A 22,770-nucleotide genomic window follows, 5' to 3' on the forward strand; every position below is an offset into this window, starting at 1 on the left:
CAATGTATCTGTGTTTAGAAGTAAATTTTTAAAAAGTAGAGAACTTTACAAATTCCCAGATGTGTGATGGTACCTCATTACTCAAAATAATTAAATCATGTCATGATTGGTTTTTGTCACTCCCGCCAAAGGACCCCATTAGTATTGATAGTCCACCATCAATTCTCCCTCTTTCAGAATAATTTTGTATCTGGTTCTGTCATATGTGTTGCTACTATTTTTCCCTTTTAGGTTGTCACAGCTCATGCAGTTCGAGTCCCTGTCACCAGCAACCTGAGTGCCAACATTACTGGATTTTTGCCTATTCATTGCATTTACCAGCTTCTGAGGAGTCGTTCCTTCACCAAACACAAAGTATCAATAAAAGTATGATCTTACATTTATTTTTCAAGCTAAAATCTGAGTTAATGTTTTTTCCCAGTTCTGTTTGAGTTTGCAGACCTTTACTGTGGATTTTGTATGTGAAATGTTTTTAGTTATATAGTTATAGTAATTAGGCTGTTAATTTCAGATTTTTAAAACAGCATAACTGTTTAGTTAATTTACAAAATGTACAGTGGTACTAATTCCTTTTAAATTCTCAATGATATTTAGCAATTTCATTAAACTTTAGTAAGAAATTTCCATTCTTTATACTTGATTTTGTTTACCAAACTCAGAAGGTTGCTGGTTAGCCATGACCAGTATTTGTAGTCCATTTGTCACAAGGACTTCTAACATTAAACTTGCACATATTTTGACATGTTTTCAATTTGTTATATAATTGGCTATAGCAAATAGGTTCTCTAGAGAAAAGGCTGAATCCACAGGAGGTTAAAAAAGAAAAAAATTTGTTTGAACCCTTTCTAAGAGGCTATTTTATTTATAAAGAACCCTGAACAACATATGCATTGCTATATCACATTTGATTGTCCTTGTTTTTATGATGTAGTGAAGTTGTTTTCCATCTTGATTGTATCTTCTGCTTTTTATATTTTTTGCAAGTGAAGTAGAGAAGAATTAAAGAGTCCAAATGCACCCCCAGTGTTTCTTCTTGGCCTGTATTTGTGCAGATAATTAATCTCCCATATGTGGTTGTCAAAGCCACTTTCTTAATCTGTCTGAGGTTTGTTGTGAGAAACTGTTCCTCTCCCTAAATGCCTTTCTGCTGTGGGGTCTGTTACAGCAGCATGTATGGTGCTCTAAATACAGAGACAGAAGGGACTTATAGTGTTTTCCCCACTACTTAAAAACCAATAGATTAAAAACCCAAAGTCCAAACTCTAAACTCAAGCTGTCATTTTTAGGTTTATCTTCCATGGAATAATATTCTCAATTTTAGGAAAGAAAAATTGTTTCCATTTTCAAATCAAAGGCAGTTATGAAACTGGCTGATATTATTTAGCAACTGCTAAAAGTTAATAGTTTTACTTTTTCATAAATCATGTAAAATTATATGTGCTTGTAAAATTTTGCTTGCTTTTTCTTATTGCCATAATTAATTTAGTGCCTGTCACTTTCTTTTCTAGGACTGGATTTATAGACAGCTCTGTGAAACCTCCATTCCACTCCATCCTCAATTACTTCCTCTGATTGACGTGTACATAAATTCTATACTTACTCCTGCATCTAAATCTAATCCAGAAGCCACAAATCAGCCGGTCACAGAACAGGAGATACTCAATATTTTTCAAGGAGTCATTGGGGTAAAATAGTGTGTTGTTTTTTTTTAACATTTATTAGTTCATTTTTCTTTTGTGTTCTTCACACTCCACATTTTTTCCCAGATTATTATTTAAAATGGTATTCAGTTCTTTAGATCACTTATGAATATTAAAAGAATGGTATTAGTTCTATGTTGATTAGGCACTTTTTGAAGAATTCTTTCAAAAGCTCCATTTTAAAGTTTAAGGAGTGCCCTGGAGGTTGTGTGTTTAACAGAGGATTATGTGACATTTCAACATATTTTACGAGCTTCCTGAGAATTTAAGACATACCTAGATTATTTATGGAAATTTGGAGTAAATCTTTTTTTCTCCAAAAAAGTATCTTTTTTTTAGGAATTATTTTCTTCATGGTAATTTCAGATAGTACTTCAGATTCCTATAAGTGTAGACTTTTTTCAGAAGCAGTCCTATCTTAAAAACTGTGAAGTCGCTCAGTCGTGTCCGACTCTTTGCGACCCCATAGACTATAGCCTACAAGGCTCCTCCGTTCATGGGATTTTTCAGGCAAGAATACTGGAGTGGGTTGCCATTTCCTTCTCCAGGGGATCTTCCCCACCCGGGAATTGAACCCAGGTCTCCCTCATTGCAGGCAGACACTTTACTGTCTGAGCCACCAGGGAACTTTAAAAACTGTTCAGCATGTTCCTTTTATCTCTCAAGCCGTCTCAGATTTAACTTAAACTTCACGTTGTTGATTTGAGTTTAATGTGGACACAGCAACATTTCTCCCAGTTTCTTTAAGCTTGGGAGCAGCAACACCACATAATCTATTTTGAGTGCTTTTACTGTCAAAAAGTACTCACTGGAACTTCCCTGGTGGTCCAGTGGTTTAGACTCTGTGCTGCCAATGCAGGGGGCAGGAGTTTTATTCCTGGTTGGAGAACTAAGATCCCACATACTGCCTGTTGTGGCCAAAGGGGGAAAAAAAGCACTCATGAAATTTAACAGTATTTTAAAGTGTTTATAATATTACCTCCAGGGTGACAACATCCGCCTTAATCAGCATTTCAGTATCACAGCACAGCTCTTGGTGCTTTATTATATTCTGTCTTATGAAGAAGCTCTCCTAGCAAACACCAAGACTTTAGGTAAGTTGTGCAGAGACTGGTGTTTCTGGTGATAGTTCATCTTATTTGCTTATATTTTGTTACTTTCCAGGCTGCTATTGGAGAAAAGAAGATCAGATATTCCGACAAGCTCCAGCATCTTTCTGCAGTCTTCGCAATGTTAAGTTCTCATGCTTTGGTGCATAAGTACCTGTGTGTGTGGGCTTGTAATCACTCCTTAAGGCTCAGTGCTCCTTTTAGCAGGCTGAATTAATGATTAACTGAGTTGTTTGTATTTTAGCAATTTTAGTGACCTTATTGACTAAAGGTAAATTAAGACATAAACCTGTCGGTACTGAAATTGAAGATTTTTTGCTTGATTTCAACCTTTTTCCTACTTTTCCTTCCATTAGTATAAGAGTAACAGTCTAATCAAAGTAGTAGGAAAAAAAAAAACCAACAGAAGGATTTCCTTTGCCATTAACGTTATCACTGAACTAGGCTTTCAAACTTAGGTGCTTTGTATAATATCAGAAGGTCAGATTTAGTATAGATAATATTAGTATAAAGTAGTATGTTTTCCTCTATGTGAAAAAGAAAATTCACCTGTATTTTGGCTTGCTAAATGTAAGACTGAAGACAGACAGAGAAGGGGGCGGCAGAGGCTGAGATGGTTAGAGAGCATCACCGTCTCAATGGACGTGAATTTGAGCAAACTCCGGGAGGTAGTAGAGAACAGAGGAGCCTGGTGTTCTGCAGTCCATGGAGTTGCAAAGAGTCAGACATGGTTTAGTGACTGAACAGCAACAACAGCAAATGTATGAAGTTCCATATTCAAGTAAAAAGTGTCATTAAACAGTAATAGGCGTGGTATAGGTGATCTTATTTGCAAAAGAGAAACAGAGACACAGACGTCGAGAACAAGCACATGGACACCAAGGGGGTAGAGGAGGGTGTTGGGAAGAACTGGGAGACGGGGAATGGCGCATTCACACTGCTGATGCTGTGTGTGAAACCGGTGACTGATGAGAACCTGCTGTATTGCACAGGGAACCCTACTCTGTGCTCTTTGGCCACCTAAATGGGGAAGAAATCCAGAAAAGAGGAGATACACGTATACGAATAGTTGACCCACTTTGAACAGTAGAAACTAACATGACATAACTATACTCCAAGAAAAAGTAAATTTAAAAATGTCACAGGCATTGAGTGTTATAATGCAGAGAGAATTCTTTTAAGGGATTGTATTTTGTCATGGCTGAGCAGTTTTACTTTTTGAAAGCTATAAATTAAAGTTACTTTTCAGTGTGTAGCAGATGAGTTTCTTTCATTTATATGGAGTATTGTGTTTTAAATATACTGTGAATTTCTCAGCAGCTTTCTTTCCTGCCTACAGTTGTTAGGAATATACAGATGACATCCCACAACTATAATTATAGTCTTTGTCATTTGAGGGACAAGATGGGCTAATAATAAGCATTAGGTAATAGTCTCCCACTTTTATCCACATGCAATGAATTCTGATAGGGATATGACACTTGTGATTTAATAGATACTAGAGGAATGAGTTACAAGGAGATATTCTGGGGAGAACTCAGACCATGAGTACTGTAGTAGGGGACCAAGATACACTCTTAAGTTTTTATTTAAAGTAATGTCTAGCAAAAAATACAGGAAAGTTTAGAGACTAGTATAGCCCATTTTTATGTATACACCATGCAGAATTAACAAATCACTCAGAAATTTTAAGACTGGAAGAATCTTTAGAGATTATGCATCCCAGTCCCCAGTGACATGCTCAGTTCAACCCTGTGTTCAGGTGAAGCTGCTGTTCCTTATGCAGTAGTCTGATGGATCTTAGTTGGAAAGTTAAGAATTTCAGGTTTAGTGTACAGTTTAGCCTGGACTGAGTCTTCGCAAAGGAACTGGGAGATTGTAGAAAAGTTCCTAGGTTTCTCTTGGTCTTCCCTGGTGGCTTTGCAGTAAGAATCTGCCTGTAGCGCAGGAGTCCACCTGCAGCGCAGGAGAGGTGGGTTTGGTCCCTGGGTCAGGAAGATCCCCTGGAGAAGGAAATGGCAACCCACTCCAGTATTCTTGCTAGAGAAATCCCATGGACAGAGGAACCAGGTGGGCTCTAGTCCATGGCACTGCAAGAGTCGGACACGGCTTAGCGACTGAACAACAGAACGATTAGGTTTTTCCAAGATTATAGGCAAAAGATGGTGGCTTGGACTGGTAGCAGTGTATATATATTTTGAAGGTAGAGCTGAGAAGTTTTGCTGATGAATTAATTAGAATTGAGAGACAGGAGCCAAGGTTGATGTGGAGGCTTTTGGTCTGAGCTATACAATGGCTTATGGTTTGTGGGCAATCAGGAGCTGGTTTAGGGCATACTAAGTTTGAGATATCTGATGAAGTGGGGATGTCTTGAAAACAGTTGTAAATGCTGGACTGGAATTTAGATGAGATAAACCTGGACTGAAGCACTGAGATTCTTCAGCATGTGTATGATATTTATAATCATGATATTAAGTAGGATTACCAAGAGAGAAGGTGTGGAAGGAGACTCAGGGGGCTGTGATGTTCTGCATGCCAAGAGAAGAATGTTTTAAAAAGGAGAGTGAGATCACTTGTGTCAAATGATGGTGATGGATCAACTAAGGTTAGGACTTAGGCTCAGCTGATGATCAGGTTTAGCTTGCTAGAGGTCCTTTGACCTTTACAGGTTTTTTTTTTTTTTTTTCCAGAATTCAAGCCTGATTTTAGTAAATTCAAAAGCAAATTAGAGGAGATAATACTGAACACAGTGAGTACAGACAGTTCTTTTGAAAAGTTGTAAAGAGAAGGAGGGAAATGAATGTGGTAATTGGAGAGGAAAATGGGGTCAAGAGAGGACTTTTTATTTTTTTTAAGGTGAAAGAGTTAAGAGGATGTTGTATGCTGTTGGAAGTAATCTAGTAGAGAGGGAAGCTTTACAAGAGAATCCCTAGAGGGATGTCCTAGGTGAGAGGAGACTGGGTGTGGAAGACAAATGGGAATTGAGCTTTCCTTAGAGAACTTTTTTCCCATAGCTGAAGAAAATTTTTTTTCTAGCCTAGTTTCTTAGTCCAAAGGAATAAGTTAACTGCAGAATATGTCATAACATGACAGAAGTTTTCTCTTCCACATCCAAAAATGATGAATATTCTGCTTCAAATTTATTCTTCCCTACGAAGTTGTGTTGTTTTGGTACCTTGTTAACTAGTCTGTGGTTTTGAGCTTTATAATAAACATTATTAGCAGGCACCAAGTAGCTGTTGAAGCTCAAATACAGAATTCCAACATCTGAGATAGAGCCAAGTATAAGAATATTATAGTCATTAAAAAAAGGTGTATACACACATATTTTTTCACATAGGCATATTTTTGATTTGTTTAAAAATATTTGTAATACAAGTGCATATATTGTGTGTTTAGTCACTCAGTCGTGTCTGACTCTTTGCAACCCCACAGACTGTAGCCTGCCAGGCTCCTCTCTTCATGGGATTCTCCAGGCAAGGATACTGGAGTGGGTAGTTGTTCCCTTCTCCAGGGGATCTTCCCAACCCAGGGATCGAACCCAGGTCTCCTGCATTGCAGGCGGATTCTTTACCAGCCTACTATCAGGGAAGCCTGTTTAAAGTATATTTGTGGACTGCTGCGCGCCCACTTTCTCTCGCTGGGCAGCGGGGACTGCTCTTTGTTGCGGTGCATGGGCTTCTCATTGCTGCGGCTTCTCGTGTGGCGGAGCGCGGATTCCCAGGCACGTGGGCTCAGTCACCGTGGCTCCCGGGCTCTGGAGCTCAGGCTCAATAGGTCGTGGTGCATGGGCTTAGTTGCTCCATGGCCTGTGGGATCTTCCTGGAGCAGGGATTGAACCCAGGCCTCCTGCATTGTCAGCTGGATTCTTCACCACTCAGCCACTAGGGAAGCCCCTTATCTGCATTTAAAAACAAGCTCTGGCTGCTTTTTCTGCTTCTGTCCTGTTTCATATGAAATTTCCTTCTTTGTCATCAGCAGAACAAGACCTATCCTGTGATACTTGGAAAACTGTAATGTTCAGTGGCTCTAAATTCCTGCACTTGAAGTTTTTCTTTGCACTTGATAGTTAATTATTGTCTTCCCAGAAGAAAGTTAACTCCACCTGCCTCTTTCAAAATGTAGAAACCTTTAAGCAGACACTGACAGATGTTATTTCTTGGCAGCTTGAGGTTTCAGTACTATAAAATCGAGTTTGACCAAAAAAGCTTCTAACAGTCATACGATCATCCTGTGGAGTAAAAGTATAAGAATTTTAAACTTATTTCATTATTTATCTAATTGCTTACCTAATCGCTTACCTGTCTTACTTAATGCAAAAGAACTGTTTTTTAAAAGAAAAATATTTATTAAAAGAGTGTTTTACTGAAGAAAATTGAGGAAGTGAGAAAAGTACAAAGACCAGAGTTTATCACCCATAATTCTACTGCCCAGAGATAATCACCACAGAATTTTGCTAGAAAAAAAAACACTTCAGTCTTTGCACGTGTGGTAACTTTCATAAAGTTTGGAATCATAAGTTTTTAATCTACCCTTTTTACTTAAGACTACACTTTAAGCATTTGGCCTATTATAGTACATTTTTTGAAACATGATTTTTAATAGCTGTATAATATTTCTTTTTTAATAGCTATATTTCTTCATAAATGTGTACCATTACTAAAAAATACTTTATTGTTGGAGATTGTTTCTACATTTTGCCATTATAGAGACTGGCAGAATGAATATCCTTAGAGCTAACTCTGTATAAAGGTACACTTATTTATTTCTTTAGGACAGAACTACTAAATCAAAGATTTTTGAATTCCAGTATTTAAAAAATGAATTGTCATACTGTGTTCCAGATAGTTTTTACCATTATAGACATTTTGTAGAAGACATATGTATAAGACATTTGTATACGATGTACCAATTTTTTTGCATTCACAATGATAGCAGTTGAGTGTTATCATTTATTTATGGTGTATTTTGATTATAGAATTCTGTGGAGAGGAGACTCTTTGAAAGTAAGGTACTAACATTATATGACTAATCACTTACATTTTCTTTTAGGACATTATTTCATTTTTAAAATTCACATATGCCTTTAATTAATTTCTGTATGCCCACCTCCCCAGCAGTAAAGGCCCTGAGTTCTAACTACTGGACCACCAGGGAATTCCCTGAAATATTTTTTTCTTTTAAAGTTATTAAAATGTAGGATTCATGAAGTTATCAAGTATGTCATACAGACTGGCTTCCCAGGTGGCCCAGTTGTAAAGACTCTGCCTGACCATACAGGAGACAGAGATGTGGGTTCAGTCCCTGGGTGGGAAAGATCCCCTGGGGGGAGGGCACAGGAACCCTCTCCAGTACTCTTGCCTGGAGAATCCCATAAACAGAGGAGCATGGCAGGCTGCAATCCATGGGGTCGCAAAGAGTTGGACACGACTGAGCACACATACGTGGGATGCAGATTCAGTTTTAAAAAATTTTTTGTTTCTTTTTAAAAAATTTTTATTTATTTATTTATTTTTAATCTGTTTCATTTTATGTATTTCTTTATTTATATTTGGTTGTGCTGGGTCTTCATTGCTGCTGCATGGGCTTTTTCTCTTGTTGCGAGAGCAGGGGCCACTCTAGTTGCAGTGTGAGGGTTTCTCATGTTACAGCCTGTCTTACTGTGGAGCATGGGGCTCTAGGGGGCTGGGGTCAGTAGTCATGCACAGGCTTAGTTACTCGGTGGCCTGTGTGATCTTCCTGGATCAGGGATCCAACCCTCGTCTCCTGCATTGGCAGGTAGATTCTTTACCGCTGAGCCACCAGGGAAGCCCCTAGTTGTCATTTTTAAATAATTGGCTATTTGTCAACATCACAAAGCGAATAACCTGTCATTTTCCTATTAATTTGGAAAGTTGCTCTGATGTATATAGAAGTTTTATTACAAACCTATGTCTGTTTTTTTTTTTTTTTTTTAGTGTTAGGCATTTCCAGTCCCTTTCAAAATTATTGTTCTTGTTCAGTATTTCTGTCCATTTTCACATATATAATCTTGCACATAAACTCTATAAGATTTTGTCAAATTCTGTAGAAGACAATTATATATGGGTTTTGGTTAGAATTATGTTATGCTAGAAATTAATTTGGAGAGAATTTACATCTTTACAATATAAGTCTTTCCAGCTAGGAATATGAAATAATTTTTTTAAAGACTTATTTTTGGTCAGCTGTGTGGCTTACAAGATCTTAGTTCCCTAACCCAGGGTCAAACCCATCTTCCCAGCAGTAAAAGCCCTGAGTCCTAACCAACCACTGGACTGCCAGGGAATTCCCTGAATTTTTCCTTTAAATTATTAAAAGGTAAGATTCATGAAGGCCAATTTTTATCTTTTTTTGCTACTATGTCATTGAGTTGGACACGACTGAGTGACTTTCACTTACTCATTTAGAATATTACTTGATACAGAGTAATCACTTAATACCTGTTTTTGAATGTGTGAATTTATTCAAATTATTTTTTTGTGTCAATTAAACTTTACTTTGTATAGACTTTGTATAATTTTTTCTTAAGTTATTGCTAGTTACAAGGGAGGTATAGACATTTACTTTGGGTTAGTCAGACTGAATTTCTTAGAGTACCATTTAAAAAGAATTTATCAAGGGAATACTTTTTCAGCAGTTACTGAGATAATTTGGTCTATTTATATAATTTGTTGTATAATTGATATCTATATTTCTGGAGTGGGCCCTACTTGCTTTGTGTATATTATTCTTTTAACATGATTTGTCTTTTTTTTTTTAATATGATTTTTTCCATCTGTGTTTAAGCAAGTGGAATAGGCCTTTTTACTCTTCACTTTTTTTCCTGGCTTTAGTATTAGTTTACACTAATTTCATAAGTGAATTAGTTTTCCATAGGAACGTTTTAAGGATTAAAATGTTACGAAAGCTAGGGGCAATGTAATTTTTCTTTCTGATTGTTATTGGTCTATAGAAATGCAAGAGATTTTTGTGTATTTAATTTGGTATCTTGCAACCCTACTGAATTTGTTTATTAGTTTCCACAGTATTTTTTCCTTTTTTCTTTTCTTTTCTTAATTCTTGTTACCTTGACGGACCTTTGATGTCCAGAAAAGGCTCCTCAGCTGCTCTTTTACCAGCCAACTCTACTTCATTCTTTAGGAAATTATTTGGAGAAGGAAATGGCAACCCACTCTGGTACTCTTGCCTGGAAGATCCCACGGACGGAGGAGCCTGGCCGGCTATAGTCCGTGGGGTCGCAGAGAGTCGGACATGACTGAGCGACTTCACTTTTTCACTTCGGTCGAGGCACAAAGCCATATACCATAAGGTGCTCCTTGAATGTTGACCCCTCATCTTACTATGGAAGCCCCAAGTGTTCATTCACCTCAGCATTTGCATGAGAGTCATTTACACATTTGTGGGCTGAGATATTTGTCATTTTTACCACTTTTTTTTTTAAAGTTCTAACAGTTTTTTGATAGAATCTTTAAGATTTTTCTATATAATGCCATATCTGCAAATAGTGGCAGTTTTACTTCTTCCTTTCCAGTTTGGATAGTGTTGGAACCAGAATTTGATTGTACTAGAAGCTATGTTTTTGTAAACTGTGTGGAAAACTGGGATGCTAATTCACTGACCTGGCAAGGGGTATCATGTCTAACCAAGAGGTGTATCGTCTATTTAGGCAACGATTCTCAACCTGTATTCTAACACTTGCACTCATATACTTCTTAACTTCAATCAATAAAATTTTGTTGAGCTTCACATTATGTGGTTTGTGTTTGGAAAAGAAAAAGTATATAGGATATAGTTTTTCAAACTGTGGATAGCCTGGTTGAGATGCTCATAAGTTCTGTTGTACCTGCAGTGCAGCTTGGAATAAGTAAGATGAGGGTGTCAGGCATATAGCATATGGTGGAGATGAGACAGAAAGCATTGATTGGCAAGGACCTTCACCCTGGGGATCTGGAAATCCCTGGATCCAGATAGTTGAGCATGGATCCAGAGACACATGATCTGGCCAAATCTGAATTTAAATAAGACTGTGGCACCAGTGTGAAGGATGGTTCAAAAAGAAGAGGAATTGGAGTCTGGAAAATTGAAAATTGAACCATAATAGTTATTTAAATAAATAATGAGTAGGTATTGAATTAGGATAGCAGAAAAAGAATAGAAATTAAGATGGATTTGCTTAAAAAAATGGATTTGTTAGTTGAAGGTAGAAGTTGTAGGAGAAGAAAGTCATTCATATTTCCCAACTTTCTTCAGAAAGAGTCAGTCACCACTAATAGATAATATGATTAAGGCTGTTGGCATCATGAAATTTTAAGCCATGTGGTCATGACTGCATTTGTCTTCCTAATTAGGTTTGGGGGAGTTTCTTTTCTATTTTTTTAAGAGTTGGGCACTTCTGCAGGTGGCTTCTCTCACTCATGATTTTTCTTCCCGCTGGTTTCAGTTTCAGGGCATTTTCCAGATCTTGCCTTGGAGCATGTTCTTGCTCGTCATGTGTATTCACTACTTTGGTAGTGATTCTTTATCTTTTATGAGCTATATTCACCGATTAAGTGAATTAAGAGTAATTTGACATTGTGTTTGTTCCTGTTTGTGTTGAAGGTTAAGATTCATGTTGTTTCTGATGTTATATCTTATATTTCTTATTTTTGACTGACAGCTGCCATGCAAAGAAAACCCAAATCATATTCATCTTCTTTAATGGATCAAATTCCTATCAAATTCCTTATTCGACAGGCTCAAGGACTTCAGCAGGAGTTGGGAGGTATTTGTTTTGTTTGCTTTTTACTGGTAATGTTTATTGGTAAAAAATACCTACTTTTATTAAATTTAAATTTTTATTTAGCACCAAAAACATTTTATTTTGGGGTATAGCCAATTAGCAATGTGATAGTTTTAGGTGAACAGTGAAGGGGCTCAGCCATACATACACATGTGTCCATTCTCCCCCGAATGCCCCTCCCATCCTGGCTGGCTCATAACACTGAGCAGAGATCCATGTGCTATACAATAGGTAAGAAATACCTATTGTATGTAAGATGATAGTGTAATAGGTGCTCGAAGCTAAACATGCAATTTAAGAGCGAATTTCTCTTTTCTTTCCTCGCTATCTTACTTCCTGAAAACTACTTCCCACCCCCGAGGCCCTAGCTATTTCCTTTTGGTATGCAGTTTCACATGTTCTTTTCTACAGATTGAACCATATGAGATTACAGGTATTCAACTGTTTTTGACCTCTGAAAATGCAGTTTCATGTGGTTGAAGCTAATAGAAACACACACGTAAAAAAATCTTTTTTTAAGCTTAAATGGTATCATATTGTATTTCTTCTGAGACTTGCTTTCTTTTCTTGAAGTCTTGGAGATCTTATCATAATCATATTACTACATGTAGGTCTACATTATTGTTTTTAATTGCTACATAACATGCCATAGCATGAAATTACTATAATACTTTTACTGTAATACTGTCAAGTGGAGATACAGTAATATTTTTAAAATTCATTTTTTTTCTTAATTTAACAGCTTTTTATAATGTACGGATTTTTTTTTCTCTTTGATTTTGTTTCTTTGAAGCTCAGATTTTATTTTTCTGTCTTTATTATGGTTGATTTCAAGGGTAAACATGAACTTTCTTTGGTCTTCTTTAGCCAGATGTCTGCATTTATTTATATCTTTGCTTAATCTCTTTTCAGAGAAGTGATGTTATATTTTGCAGCATTTGGTAGCTAATGTTGCCACTAATAAAGGGATTTCGTAATGTAGACTAATTTGTACTATTATAAGCAGTCATTTTTGTGACCGTCCTGACTATATATATTTGTGCATTTAAACTTTTAAATAATACTACTTGTGATTGTTACAGTGTCTTTTTCACAGAAACATTTATTTTAAGCAGTTTCTATGGGAAAGGCAGTAGATACTTATCCCTTTTGCGACTAAGCAGTGGTTTGATTTGATCTAAGTTGCATAGTAAGTGGGTGATCAAATCTAAAGTACTTTTATTACTGCTGATACTCATTGCTGGCGCTCGCATCTGGGAGATGATGATAATTGTATAGTAACAACATTTATTAGGTAAATAACATAGTACTTCATCTATCTAAATAGACATTATCATCATTTGTTTTTTCATTGCTGATGTTATACAGTAATAATAATGAGTAGTCAAGCTATGCTATAAGCAGGTTTAGAAATAAGACTTAGATTTAGTTAAAGGAGGTCCCAATGCTTCTGAGCTTCCTAATTCTTCTTAAAAGAAGACAATTGCACCCTCTTGTGGGTATCATCAGTACTGCTTGGGTTGTATAAATATCTTTCTGCCTATTTCCTTGAGAGTAGAACAGCGACGATGCTGCTTGCCTTGTAGGAATGTTAGGGTGAAATGAGAAAATGTACATAAAGTGTACATTTAGGCACTCAAGTTGGGCAACTTTAATTTTACCCATGTATAGCAATGATTCTCAACTGGGTTGGAGGAGCGGATGTGTTCTCTTGTAGAAGTCTATCAGAATTTCTGAGTGAGGCCTTTTTCAAACCATATGTGATCTTTCCCAAATGAACCTTTTTTTCCCTTCTCTTTTTTTCCTCCCCACTCAACTCTTTTTTTTTTTTTAATAGCCCACTCAACTCTTGAGCTACTGCTACTTTTATGCTGGAATAGGATGGAAGAGAGCTTGAGAACTTTTGATAAGTAGTGGTTTCCAGCTTCTTTTGTATCAGTTCAACTGCGGATCTTGATTTAAGCAAAGTCCCTGACTGAAGTACTGAATAGAAGTTCTCAAACTGTAGTGTGCATGTGTAAAAAGTGCGGATTCCTTTGGCTGGTGGAAAATGAAAGGGAGAAGGGAAAGGGGAAAGAGAAAAGAGATTTTGATGTTTAAGAATGAGGAATCCAATTGACATCTTGTACATTTTCAAGGGTTGCATTCTGCTTTACTCCGTCTCCTTGCAACCAATTACCCACATTTGTGTATCGTGGATGATTGGATCTGTGAAGAGGAAATCACAGGGACAGATGCCCTGTTAAGGAGAATGCTTCTGACTAATAATGCCAAAAACCACTCTCCTAAACAACTTCAAGAAGGTATAGTAAACTGATAACTCCTTTTACCCCTTTAATAGTACAGAGAGATGTTAGCTCCATTGAAATCTTAGAATCATGCAGAATTTTCCTGGAGATAGAGCAGTGTTTTGGTGACTATATAAAGTAATTCTCTTTGAGTGTAAGGATTTTTAACCCTTTTTCTTTTTTCTGACATGCTTGCATCTGTTTCCTCATAGGGTCTACATTATATCAATAAACAGGTCATATGGTTTAGGAAGGTCTTAAAACCGGTCAGAAATAAGTGCCATGATGTGGATGTATGACAGAAATCAAACCAGAATTGCAAAACAATCATCAATCAGTTAAAAATGAATAAATATATATATAAAAATAAATAAGTGCCACGGAATAGAAAACAATGTATTTGCTGTTCGTGGATAATGGTCTAGGTCAGCACTGTCAAATAGAAATAGGATGTGAGCTACGCATACAACTGTAAACTTTCTATATAATTTGCCACATTCAAAGTGTCAGAAAAAAAGCAAAATTAATTTAAATAATTATTTCATATAACCCAGTATATCTAATGTATTATCATTTCATCATGTAATCAATATAAAAACTGTTAGATATTTTAGTGGTTTTCCATACTAAGTCTGTGTGTTTTAAACTTGCAGCACATCTCGTTTTATACTAGGCACGTTTCAAATGCTCAGTAGCCAAAAGTGCTTAGTGACCATTCTATTGAAGGATCACAGTTCTGGATATTTTTTTATTAACAGCTGCTTACAGTCCATAAAGGGCTACCTGAAGGGAGGTGTCAAGAAATTTGAATTTTTCGAATGAATGTTAATACCAAAAGCAATACTTGGGTATATTTTTGTGGTCAGCCAGTTTTTAAAATCAGTGCAAATCATTGTCTTTCTGTCATTGTCACGACTGTGATTTTTAGGATGAGATTTGTTGTTGTTGTTCTTTATGAAATAACTGCACTTTAACATGAATTTTTCTTAAGGGCCTAATTTTAAGTGTCCCCACAACTATGGCTAGGATTGAAAGTTTTACTTTCTTTAAAGCAATATTGTTTTCTTGATTTGTTTGGCCTATAGTGTGACAGAGCAATATTTGCTTTCCATTTGGTAAGCTGTGTAGTGCTGAGATTGTGACGGCAGTTTTCCTTTTAGCGTTTTCAGCTGTCCCAGTAAGTCACACGCAAGTGATGCAGATTCTAGAACACTTGACTCTGCTTTCTGCCAGTGAGCTTATACCATATGCAGAAGTATTAACATCCAACATGCATCAGCTGTTGAATTCAGGGGTTCCACGGCGAATTCTTCAAACAGTCAATAAACTCTGGATGGTTCTGAATACTGTGATGCCTAGGAGGTAATTTCAACGCCCTGTTACATGTAATAGATAAGTGTATAGCAGTGACACAGTAACCTAAGTTGAAATGTTGAAAAAAAATTGTTAAAAAAAAACTTTTTGATAATATAAATCCTTTCTGAAGACTACTGATTAAAGGGCTGTTATATCTCTTAAGGAAAATAGTATATTTTATCTTAACACAGAAACCTTCGAGTATTTCCAACTTGAGAAAGTTCTTTGAAAGGGAGTTGTAGTCATTTGTGCCTAATTGTGATGTAGATTACCATTGTGTCTTGCATCAATGCAGTGGTTCCAGAGTTTGCTGTACATTGTAATCTCCCAGAGAGCTTTCTAAACTCCTGATGCCCAGGTTATATGCCATGCTAATTAAATCAGAGTGGAATGCTGGGTTCATTATTTTGTCTTTAGTCACATAGGTCTCTGGTGGTCCATAGATTGCATCAGAAACACTTGGTCAGGTCTAAAAAAAAATATTGGGCTGGATTTACCTGAGATTTTGACTAAGTAGGTCTGAGAATATCTATACATTTTAAATTTGATTTTTACTTATACCAAATTAATAACCGGAGAAGGCAACGGCACCCCACTTCAGTACTCTTGCCTGGAAAATCCCATGGACGGAGGAGCCTGTTAGGCTGCAGTCCATGGGGTCGCTAAGGGTCGGACACCACTGAGAGACTTCATTTTCACTTTTCACTTTCATGCATTGGAGAAGGAAATGGCAGCCCACTCTAGTGTTCTTGCCTGGAGAATCCTGGGGACGGCAGAGCCTGGTGGGCTGCCGTCTATCGGGTCGCACAGAGTCGGACACGACTGAAGCGACTTAGCAGCAGCAGCAAATTAATAACTGCACATAAGTTAGATAGTGTATAAGGCCTGTCCCTACCTTCTCATTTTAGACTACTGCTCCTCAGAGACACCTGTTCTCAGCTCTTTTATCTTTTAATTCTAACATTTATATCCCACCATATATCTTAGTCATATGCTTATAATTACCATGATTATCTGACATTCCAATTTAGAAATTATCTTTGAATTCCTACTGTACAAGGTAAAGATTGAGCACTCTTACCTGCTTCCCTATGAGTCCTTCTCACCCAACACATATCCTCCCTTCCTCCATTTCTCTCAACCCAGTTATATCAAAATTTTTGGTTAAAAAAATATTCAGTGTATATATAATTATGAGTTGTTGTTTAGTTGCTAAGTCATGTCCAACTCTTTGAGAGCCCATGGACTGCAGCACTCCAGTCTTCCATGTCTGTCACTGTCTCCTGAAGTTTGTTCAGATTCATGTCCATTGAGTTGGTGATGCTATCTAACCATCTCATGCTCTGCTGCCCTTTTCTCCTTTTGCATTCAGTCTTTCCCAGCATCAGTTCAGTTGAGTTGTTCAGTCGTGTCGACTCTTTGCGACCCCATGGACTGCAGCATGCCAGGCTTCCCTGTTCATCACCAAACCCGGAGCTTGTTCAAACTCATGTCCAGTCGAGTCGGTGATGCCATCCAGTCATCTCATCCTCTGCCATCCCCTTCTCCTCCTGCCTTCAGTCTTTTCCAGCATCAGGGTCTTTTCCAATGAGTCAGTTCTTTGCATCAGGTGGCCAAAGTATTGGAGTTTTAGCTTCAGCATCAGTCCTTCTAATGAATTTTCAGGACTGATTTTCTTTAGCATTAGCTGGTTTGATCTCCTTGTTGTCCAAGGGATTCTCAAGAGTCTTCTCCAACACCACAGTTCAAAAGCATCAATTCTTTGGCACTCAGCTTTCTTTATGGTCCAAATCTCACATCCACACATGACTAATGGAAAAACCATAGCTTTGACTGTACATACCTTTGCCAGCAAAGCAATGTCTCTGCTTTTTAATTTGCTGTCTAGGTTGGTCAGCTTTTCTTCCAAGGAGCAAGCATCTTTTAATTTCATGGCTGCAGTCACCATCTGTAGTGATTTTGGAGCCCAAGAAATAAAGTCTCTCACTGTTACCATTAATTTCTGCATCTGTTTGCCATGAAGTGATGAGACCAGATGACATGATCTTAGTTTTTTGAATGTTGAGCTTTAAGCCAGTTTTTTCACTCTCCTCTTTCACTTTCATCACGAAGCTCTTTAATTCCTCTTCACTTTCTGCCATAAGGGTGGTGTCATCTGCATATCTGAGGTTATTGGTATTTCTCCTGGCAATCTTGATTCCCGCTTGTGCTTCATTCAGCCCAGTGCTTCTCACTATGCACTCTGCATATAAGTTAAATAAGCAAGGTGACAATATACAGCCTTGACGACTCCCTTCCCAATTTGGACCCAGCCTGTCATTCCATGTCCGGTTCTAACTGTTATTTCTTGACCTGCATACAGATTTCTCAGAGGCAGGTAAGGTGGTCTGGTATTCCCATCTCTGGAAGAATTTCCCACAGTTTGTTGTGATTCACACAGTCAAAGGCTTTAGCATAGTCAATGAAGCAGAAGTAGATGTTTTTCTGGAATTCTCTTGCTTTTTCTATGATCCAGTGGATGTTGGCAATTTGATCTCTGGTTCTTCTGCCTTTTGTAAATCCAGCTTGAACATCTGAAAGTTGTTGGTTCGTGTACTGTTGAGGAGAATTTTGAGCATTACTTTGCTAGCATGTGAAGAGAGTGCAGTTGTGTGGTAGTTTGAACATTATTTGGAATTGCCTTTCTTTGGGATTGAAATAAAAACTGACCTTTTCCAGTCTTATGGCCACAACTGAGTTTTCCAAATTTGTTGGCATATTGAGTGCAGCACTCTAAGAGACTCATCTTTTAGGATCTGAAATAGCTCACCTGGAATTCCATCACTTCCACTAGCTTTTTGCATAAGTAGTGCTTCCTAAGGCCTACTTTATTTCACACTCCAGGATGACTGGCTCTAGGTGAATGACCAAACCATCATGGTTATCTGGGTCATTAAGACCTTTTTTGTATAGTTTCTTCTGTGTATTCTTGCCATCTCTTCTTAATCTCTTCTGCTTCTGTTAGATCCTTACCCATTCTGTCCTGTTTTGTACTCATCCTGACATGAAATGTTTCTTTGGTATCTCCAATTTTCTTGAAGAGACCTCTAGTCTTTCCCATTCTATTGTTTTCCTCTACTTTGCATTGTTAATTTAGGAATGCCTTCTTATGAGTACCTAAGTGTTACTTTAGTTGATGTATATGATAACCTGTGATTATAATCTCTCTCTTATACAACTGTCCTCCTCTGCACCCCACATACAAACCTTGAGTTGTTTGCCTCGTGTCTGTTTGTTTAGGGTTTTTTTTTTTTTTTCTGTATTAATAACACATTCACTTTCAAACTATATTGTTGAGTAGAAATTTACATAACAGTTGTAACATACCAGATAACATATCTGTAACATTTTTCCTTGGAAACCTTCCTTTCAGAGCTTTCAATCCGAGACATCCACAGTAGCCATCTGGAATGCTTTCTCTTTGGTTCAGTTCCATGTTTTTCTCCTTCTTGGTTTAGTTCCTTAGGAGTGGAACTCATACTCAAGTGACTTCCTGAGAAAGGTTGTTTGGGAAACTTTTTTTTTTTTCTTTGAGGTTTTCATGTGTGAGAAGGTATTTATTCTTCCTCTCACATACGATTGATATTTAGCCTTGGTGTAGAATTCTAGCTTATTTTTCCTCTTAGCAACTTGAAGGCTTTATTCTGTTGAAGTAAGTAGAGCTTTCCTGATTGCTATTGATTAACCTCATTTACTACCTCGCAGTCCTTTGTATGTGACTGTTGTTTTTTCTCTCTTAAAGGTTTTAGGTTCTTTTTCACTGTTTCTGCAGTTTCATGATGATACCTTTTGATGTGGTTCTTTTTTAATTTGTGGGCTTCCCTGGTGGCTCAGTGATAAAGAATCCACCTGCCAATGCAGGAGACATGGGTTAAATCCTGGGTCAGGAAGATCCGCTGAAGAAGGAAATGACAACCCACTGCAGTATTCTTGCCTGGGAAGTCCCACGGACAGAGGAATCTGGTGGGCTTTAGGTCACAAGGTTGCAAAAGAATTGGACATGACTTAGCAGCTAAACAGCATCAGCAACTTTTAAAATTTGTGGTCCTGGGCACTTGTTTGGCCTTTTTTTTTTACATCTGGGACTAATGCTGGTACATTTCATATATATATATATATATTTTTTCCCCCCCCCCAATAATTTCTCTTTGTCTGTTTTCTGGAATTTTTTTGCAGTTTGGGTTTTAAACCTCTTTGACCTACTCTGATTTTTCTCCTCTTTTTCCTCTATTTTTAAATTTATCTTTTGAATACATTTTCTAGATGTTTTCTGTATGTTATCTTTTGCTCTTTCCTTTGAATTTAAAATATTCCTGTTATAGTTTTAATTTCTAAGAACTCTTATTTGAAAATCTCTAATTGTTTTCTGTTCTTGTCTCATATATGAAATATTCCATACTTTAAGGAAATTATACATTTAAGAATTTTTTTCTTCTTATCCCTACATTCTCTGTTTCTTTGGCATTCCCTCTTTCTGTTTGTATATTTTACTCTTTTTCAAATTAGGAGCTTTCTTTGATGTCTGATGACCATTGGCTACCCACTCGTGTTTAAGAGTGGGCAAGCTCTTAAACAGGGCTGGTGGCTTCCTGGCCTTCACTGTGAGAGATCAGATACCCTCCATATTGCATATCTCTCAGTAACTCTGTTGGCATAGTTAGGGTAGTAACCACTTTTATGGATATTGATGTCTAATCTCATAGTGGCATCTCACATTGAGAGTCTCTGGTGATAAATATAGAACAGTGACAATTTATGGGGCCAGTTATAGCTTCAAAGTGCTTTGGTGGATATCGTTTCATTTATAGGTATTTTCATATCTTACAGAGGAGAAATAAGTTCAGGGATCTCCATGACTTATACAGTCATATAGCAAGTATGGTATAACTGAGGTTTTAATTCAAATGTTCATTTTATACGTGGTGATTATTCCATTAGAACTGTGAAGATTTTTGAAACTACTTTCATTTGTTTTAGAAACATAATGATAGATTAGATTTTTTAATAGTTTTTAATTTTCCCAAGTTCATTTATACCTGTTCTGATTTTTTTCCCTGAATGTAGCTTTCTAACCTGGCTACAGGTTTCAATTATGATATAGCTGTTTTTGAACATGTGATTATTTTCTCATCAGGCTGTGGGTAATGACAGTTAACGCACTTCAACCATCAATAACGTTTGTACGACAGCAAAAGTATACTCAGAATGACCTGATGATAGATCCTCTCATTGTGCTAAGATGTGATCAGAGGGTATACAGGTATGTGTTGAGTTTCATTTCTACTATAGAGTTTATGCTTTAGAGAGTCAAAGGAAATTGAAAACATTCAGTTTAAACTTATATCTTAGTGTGCTTGCAGATAACCTGGCAATATGACCTGTGAGGTTTTTGCTTTTGGTTGTTTTTTGTTGTTGTTGTCTATATTCATGAACTTCACTTTAATATTTAATATGTGATTAACAATACTAGCTTTAAGAAAATATCATCCTTGGTTTTCACGGCCCTCAATAGTAGCTATTCTTTCAGAGTCAAGATAGTGAAAAATAATATTGTTTCTGCTAGCATTGTTGAAAAAACCTTTTAAAAAATTGGTTTATTGTGAACTATTGCATGCATTAAAATTGTGATCTTTTTGGAATCCTCATTTGTGAGGTTATGTTCATTTATTCCACGTTTGTGTATAAGTCCTTGCCAGTGGCTGAACTTAAGCAGTTTCTTTGAAGTAACTTCACCTCAAGAGGTGGAATTAATTAGTCCTCATCATTAATATTTGAATTTCTAATTGCTCAGTTTTAACATTATTTAGCAAAATATTATTTTGCTAAATAATAGCAAAGATATATATTTATTTTGCTAAATAATAGCAAAGATATACAAGTTGAGGGGTCTTCCTTTAAAGTGATTATCACCTGTATGGGGAAATAAAACCCATACCTGAAAAGTTAAATAGTATGGTCACATGCAGATGAATGGTATAGTAAATGAATGCTGTTAAAAGTTTTAGGAGGAAATCAAAGTTCTGTTTTGAAGAATAGAAATAGAGTTTAGATGAACAGAAACTGTAACGATGGGGTGTTAACAGTCAAAAAAGGTATCTTGAGAAAAAGAATAGTGTGAGCAAAAGTATAAAAGCCAGTGGGAAAAAGGCTTGAGTGGATGGCTGAATTTTTGAGCACACACTTGAGAGCTGCATGTTAGGTTAAGGTCAGACTCTTGAGGGCCTTGAGTGTTAGGCTTAGGAGATCATTTAGTTGGTAACTTGAGAAGAGAAAGTTCATGCTAGATGACTTAGAGGGGAAAGAAGCTGGAGTAAAGAAGACTAACTAGGGTACAGTCTAACATACTCATCTGTCTTTAATCCTGGGGATGACATTCTTGAAGTGACAACATCTGCAGAATAAATCAGATACAGTTTGGTAAGATCAAGGTCTCAGAGGGATGAGGAGTCAGAAGAGTAAACAATATAAATGATATTAAGTATCTATATATGGATACTTAAAAAGGAAACAAGAGTAAAGAACACTTCTAGAGAAGAACCACTTCTAAAACAATTTACCATTGCTAAAATCCACTTAACTTTTCACCTAAATCACCTCCAGTTGTTCAGGAAGTTGTTAATTTATGCTACTATAACATATGACATGTTTTTGTAGTCTGGATCTTTCACTCAGTAACTTGTTTAACTTTTTCTCATGTTAATAGATATTCTTATATTAGTTGGCTAGGTAGTATTCCACATAGGTACACTAAAGTTTAACTCACTTCCCTTTTGTTGGATATTTTATTTCCATTTTTTTTTGTTAATTATTTTTAGTGCTGTGGTAATTGATGTGTACTATTTCCTAAGAATTGATTCTTAAAAATGGAATTATTGAGGCAAAGGGAACATGGTCATTTTCCAGTCTTTTGATTCATGTTTTCATTCCGCCATACAGAAAGGCTGAAACAGTTTACATTCTCTAGTGGGTGTTTGCTATTGTATACTTTCCTATACTGTTTCATGTAGTATTTTCCAATTTGATAAGTGAAAAATGAATTCCTATTTTAATTTATATTTTGTTAGATTGGATATTTTAATATATTTATTATTTTATACTTTAGCCTAGTTTTCTATTGGAATGCTTACCTTTTTTGATTTAAAGAGCTCTTTATGTATAAAGGATATCAGCTATTTGTATATAGAATGCAGTTTTTTCTTTTATTCTATTGTTTTGTCTTTTAATTTTGTTCATTTTTTTAAAATTTAATTTTTTCCCAAGTGGTCATTCAGATGGTTTTTAAACATAAACAATATAAAGAGATATGACATTTTGGATTTTCTTTGAACTAATCAGTGGTTGAGGGTAGGTAAAATGGATGGGGGGGAGTCTGAGTAAGCCATGTGATATGTAGATAACTGTTGCTGGCTGGCTGATGGGTTCTTAGGTTCATTAAAATATTCCCTTTTTTAATGTATACATGAAAGTTTTCACAATAT

General features: G+C 36.6%; 1 protein-coding gene across 3 annotated transcripts in view; it reads left to right on the forward strand.

Moving 5' to 3' along the window:
- The window catches only part of INTS2 (integrator complex subunit 2), a 50,977-nt gene that overhangs the window by 19,713 nt on the left and 8,494 nt on the right, over nucleotides 1-22,770 (forward strand). For all 3 annotated transcript variants that reach the window (XM_070478578.1, XM_070478580.1, XM_070478579.1), the window contains exons 13-19: nucleotides 232-366; nucleotides 1,509-1,685; nucleotides 2,686-2,794; nucleotides 11,487-11,591; nucleotides 13,748-13,912; nucleotides 15,058-15,259; nucleotides 20,427-20,552. In XM_070478578.1, the coding sequence (XP_070334679.1) occupies nucleotides 232-366; nucleotides 1,509-1,685; nucleotides 2,686-2,794; nucleotides 11,487-11,591; nucleotides 13,748-13,912; nucleotides 15,058-15,259; nucleotides 20,427-20,552 (1,019 nt within the window). The remainder of the gene's footprint in view (nucleotides 1-231; nucleotides 367-1,508; nucleotides 1,686-2,685; nucleotides 2,795-11,486; nucleotides 11,592-13,747; nucleotides 13,913-15,057; nucleotides 15,260-20,426; nucleotides 20,553-22,770) is intronic.

Source organism: Odocoileus virginianus, chromosome 17 (genome assembly GCF_023699985.2).
Source record: "Odocoileus virginianus isolate 20LAN1187 ecotype Illinois chromosome 17, Ovbor_1.2, whole genome shotgun sequence".
Classification (NCBI taxonomy): domain Eukaryota; kingdom Metazoa; phylum Chordata; class Mammalia; order Artiodactyla; family Cervidae; genus Odocoileus; species Odocoileus virginianus.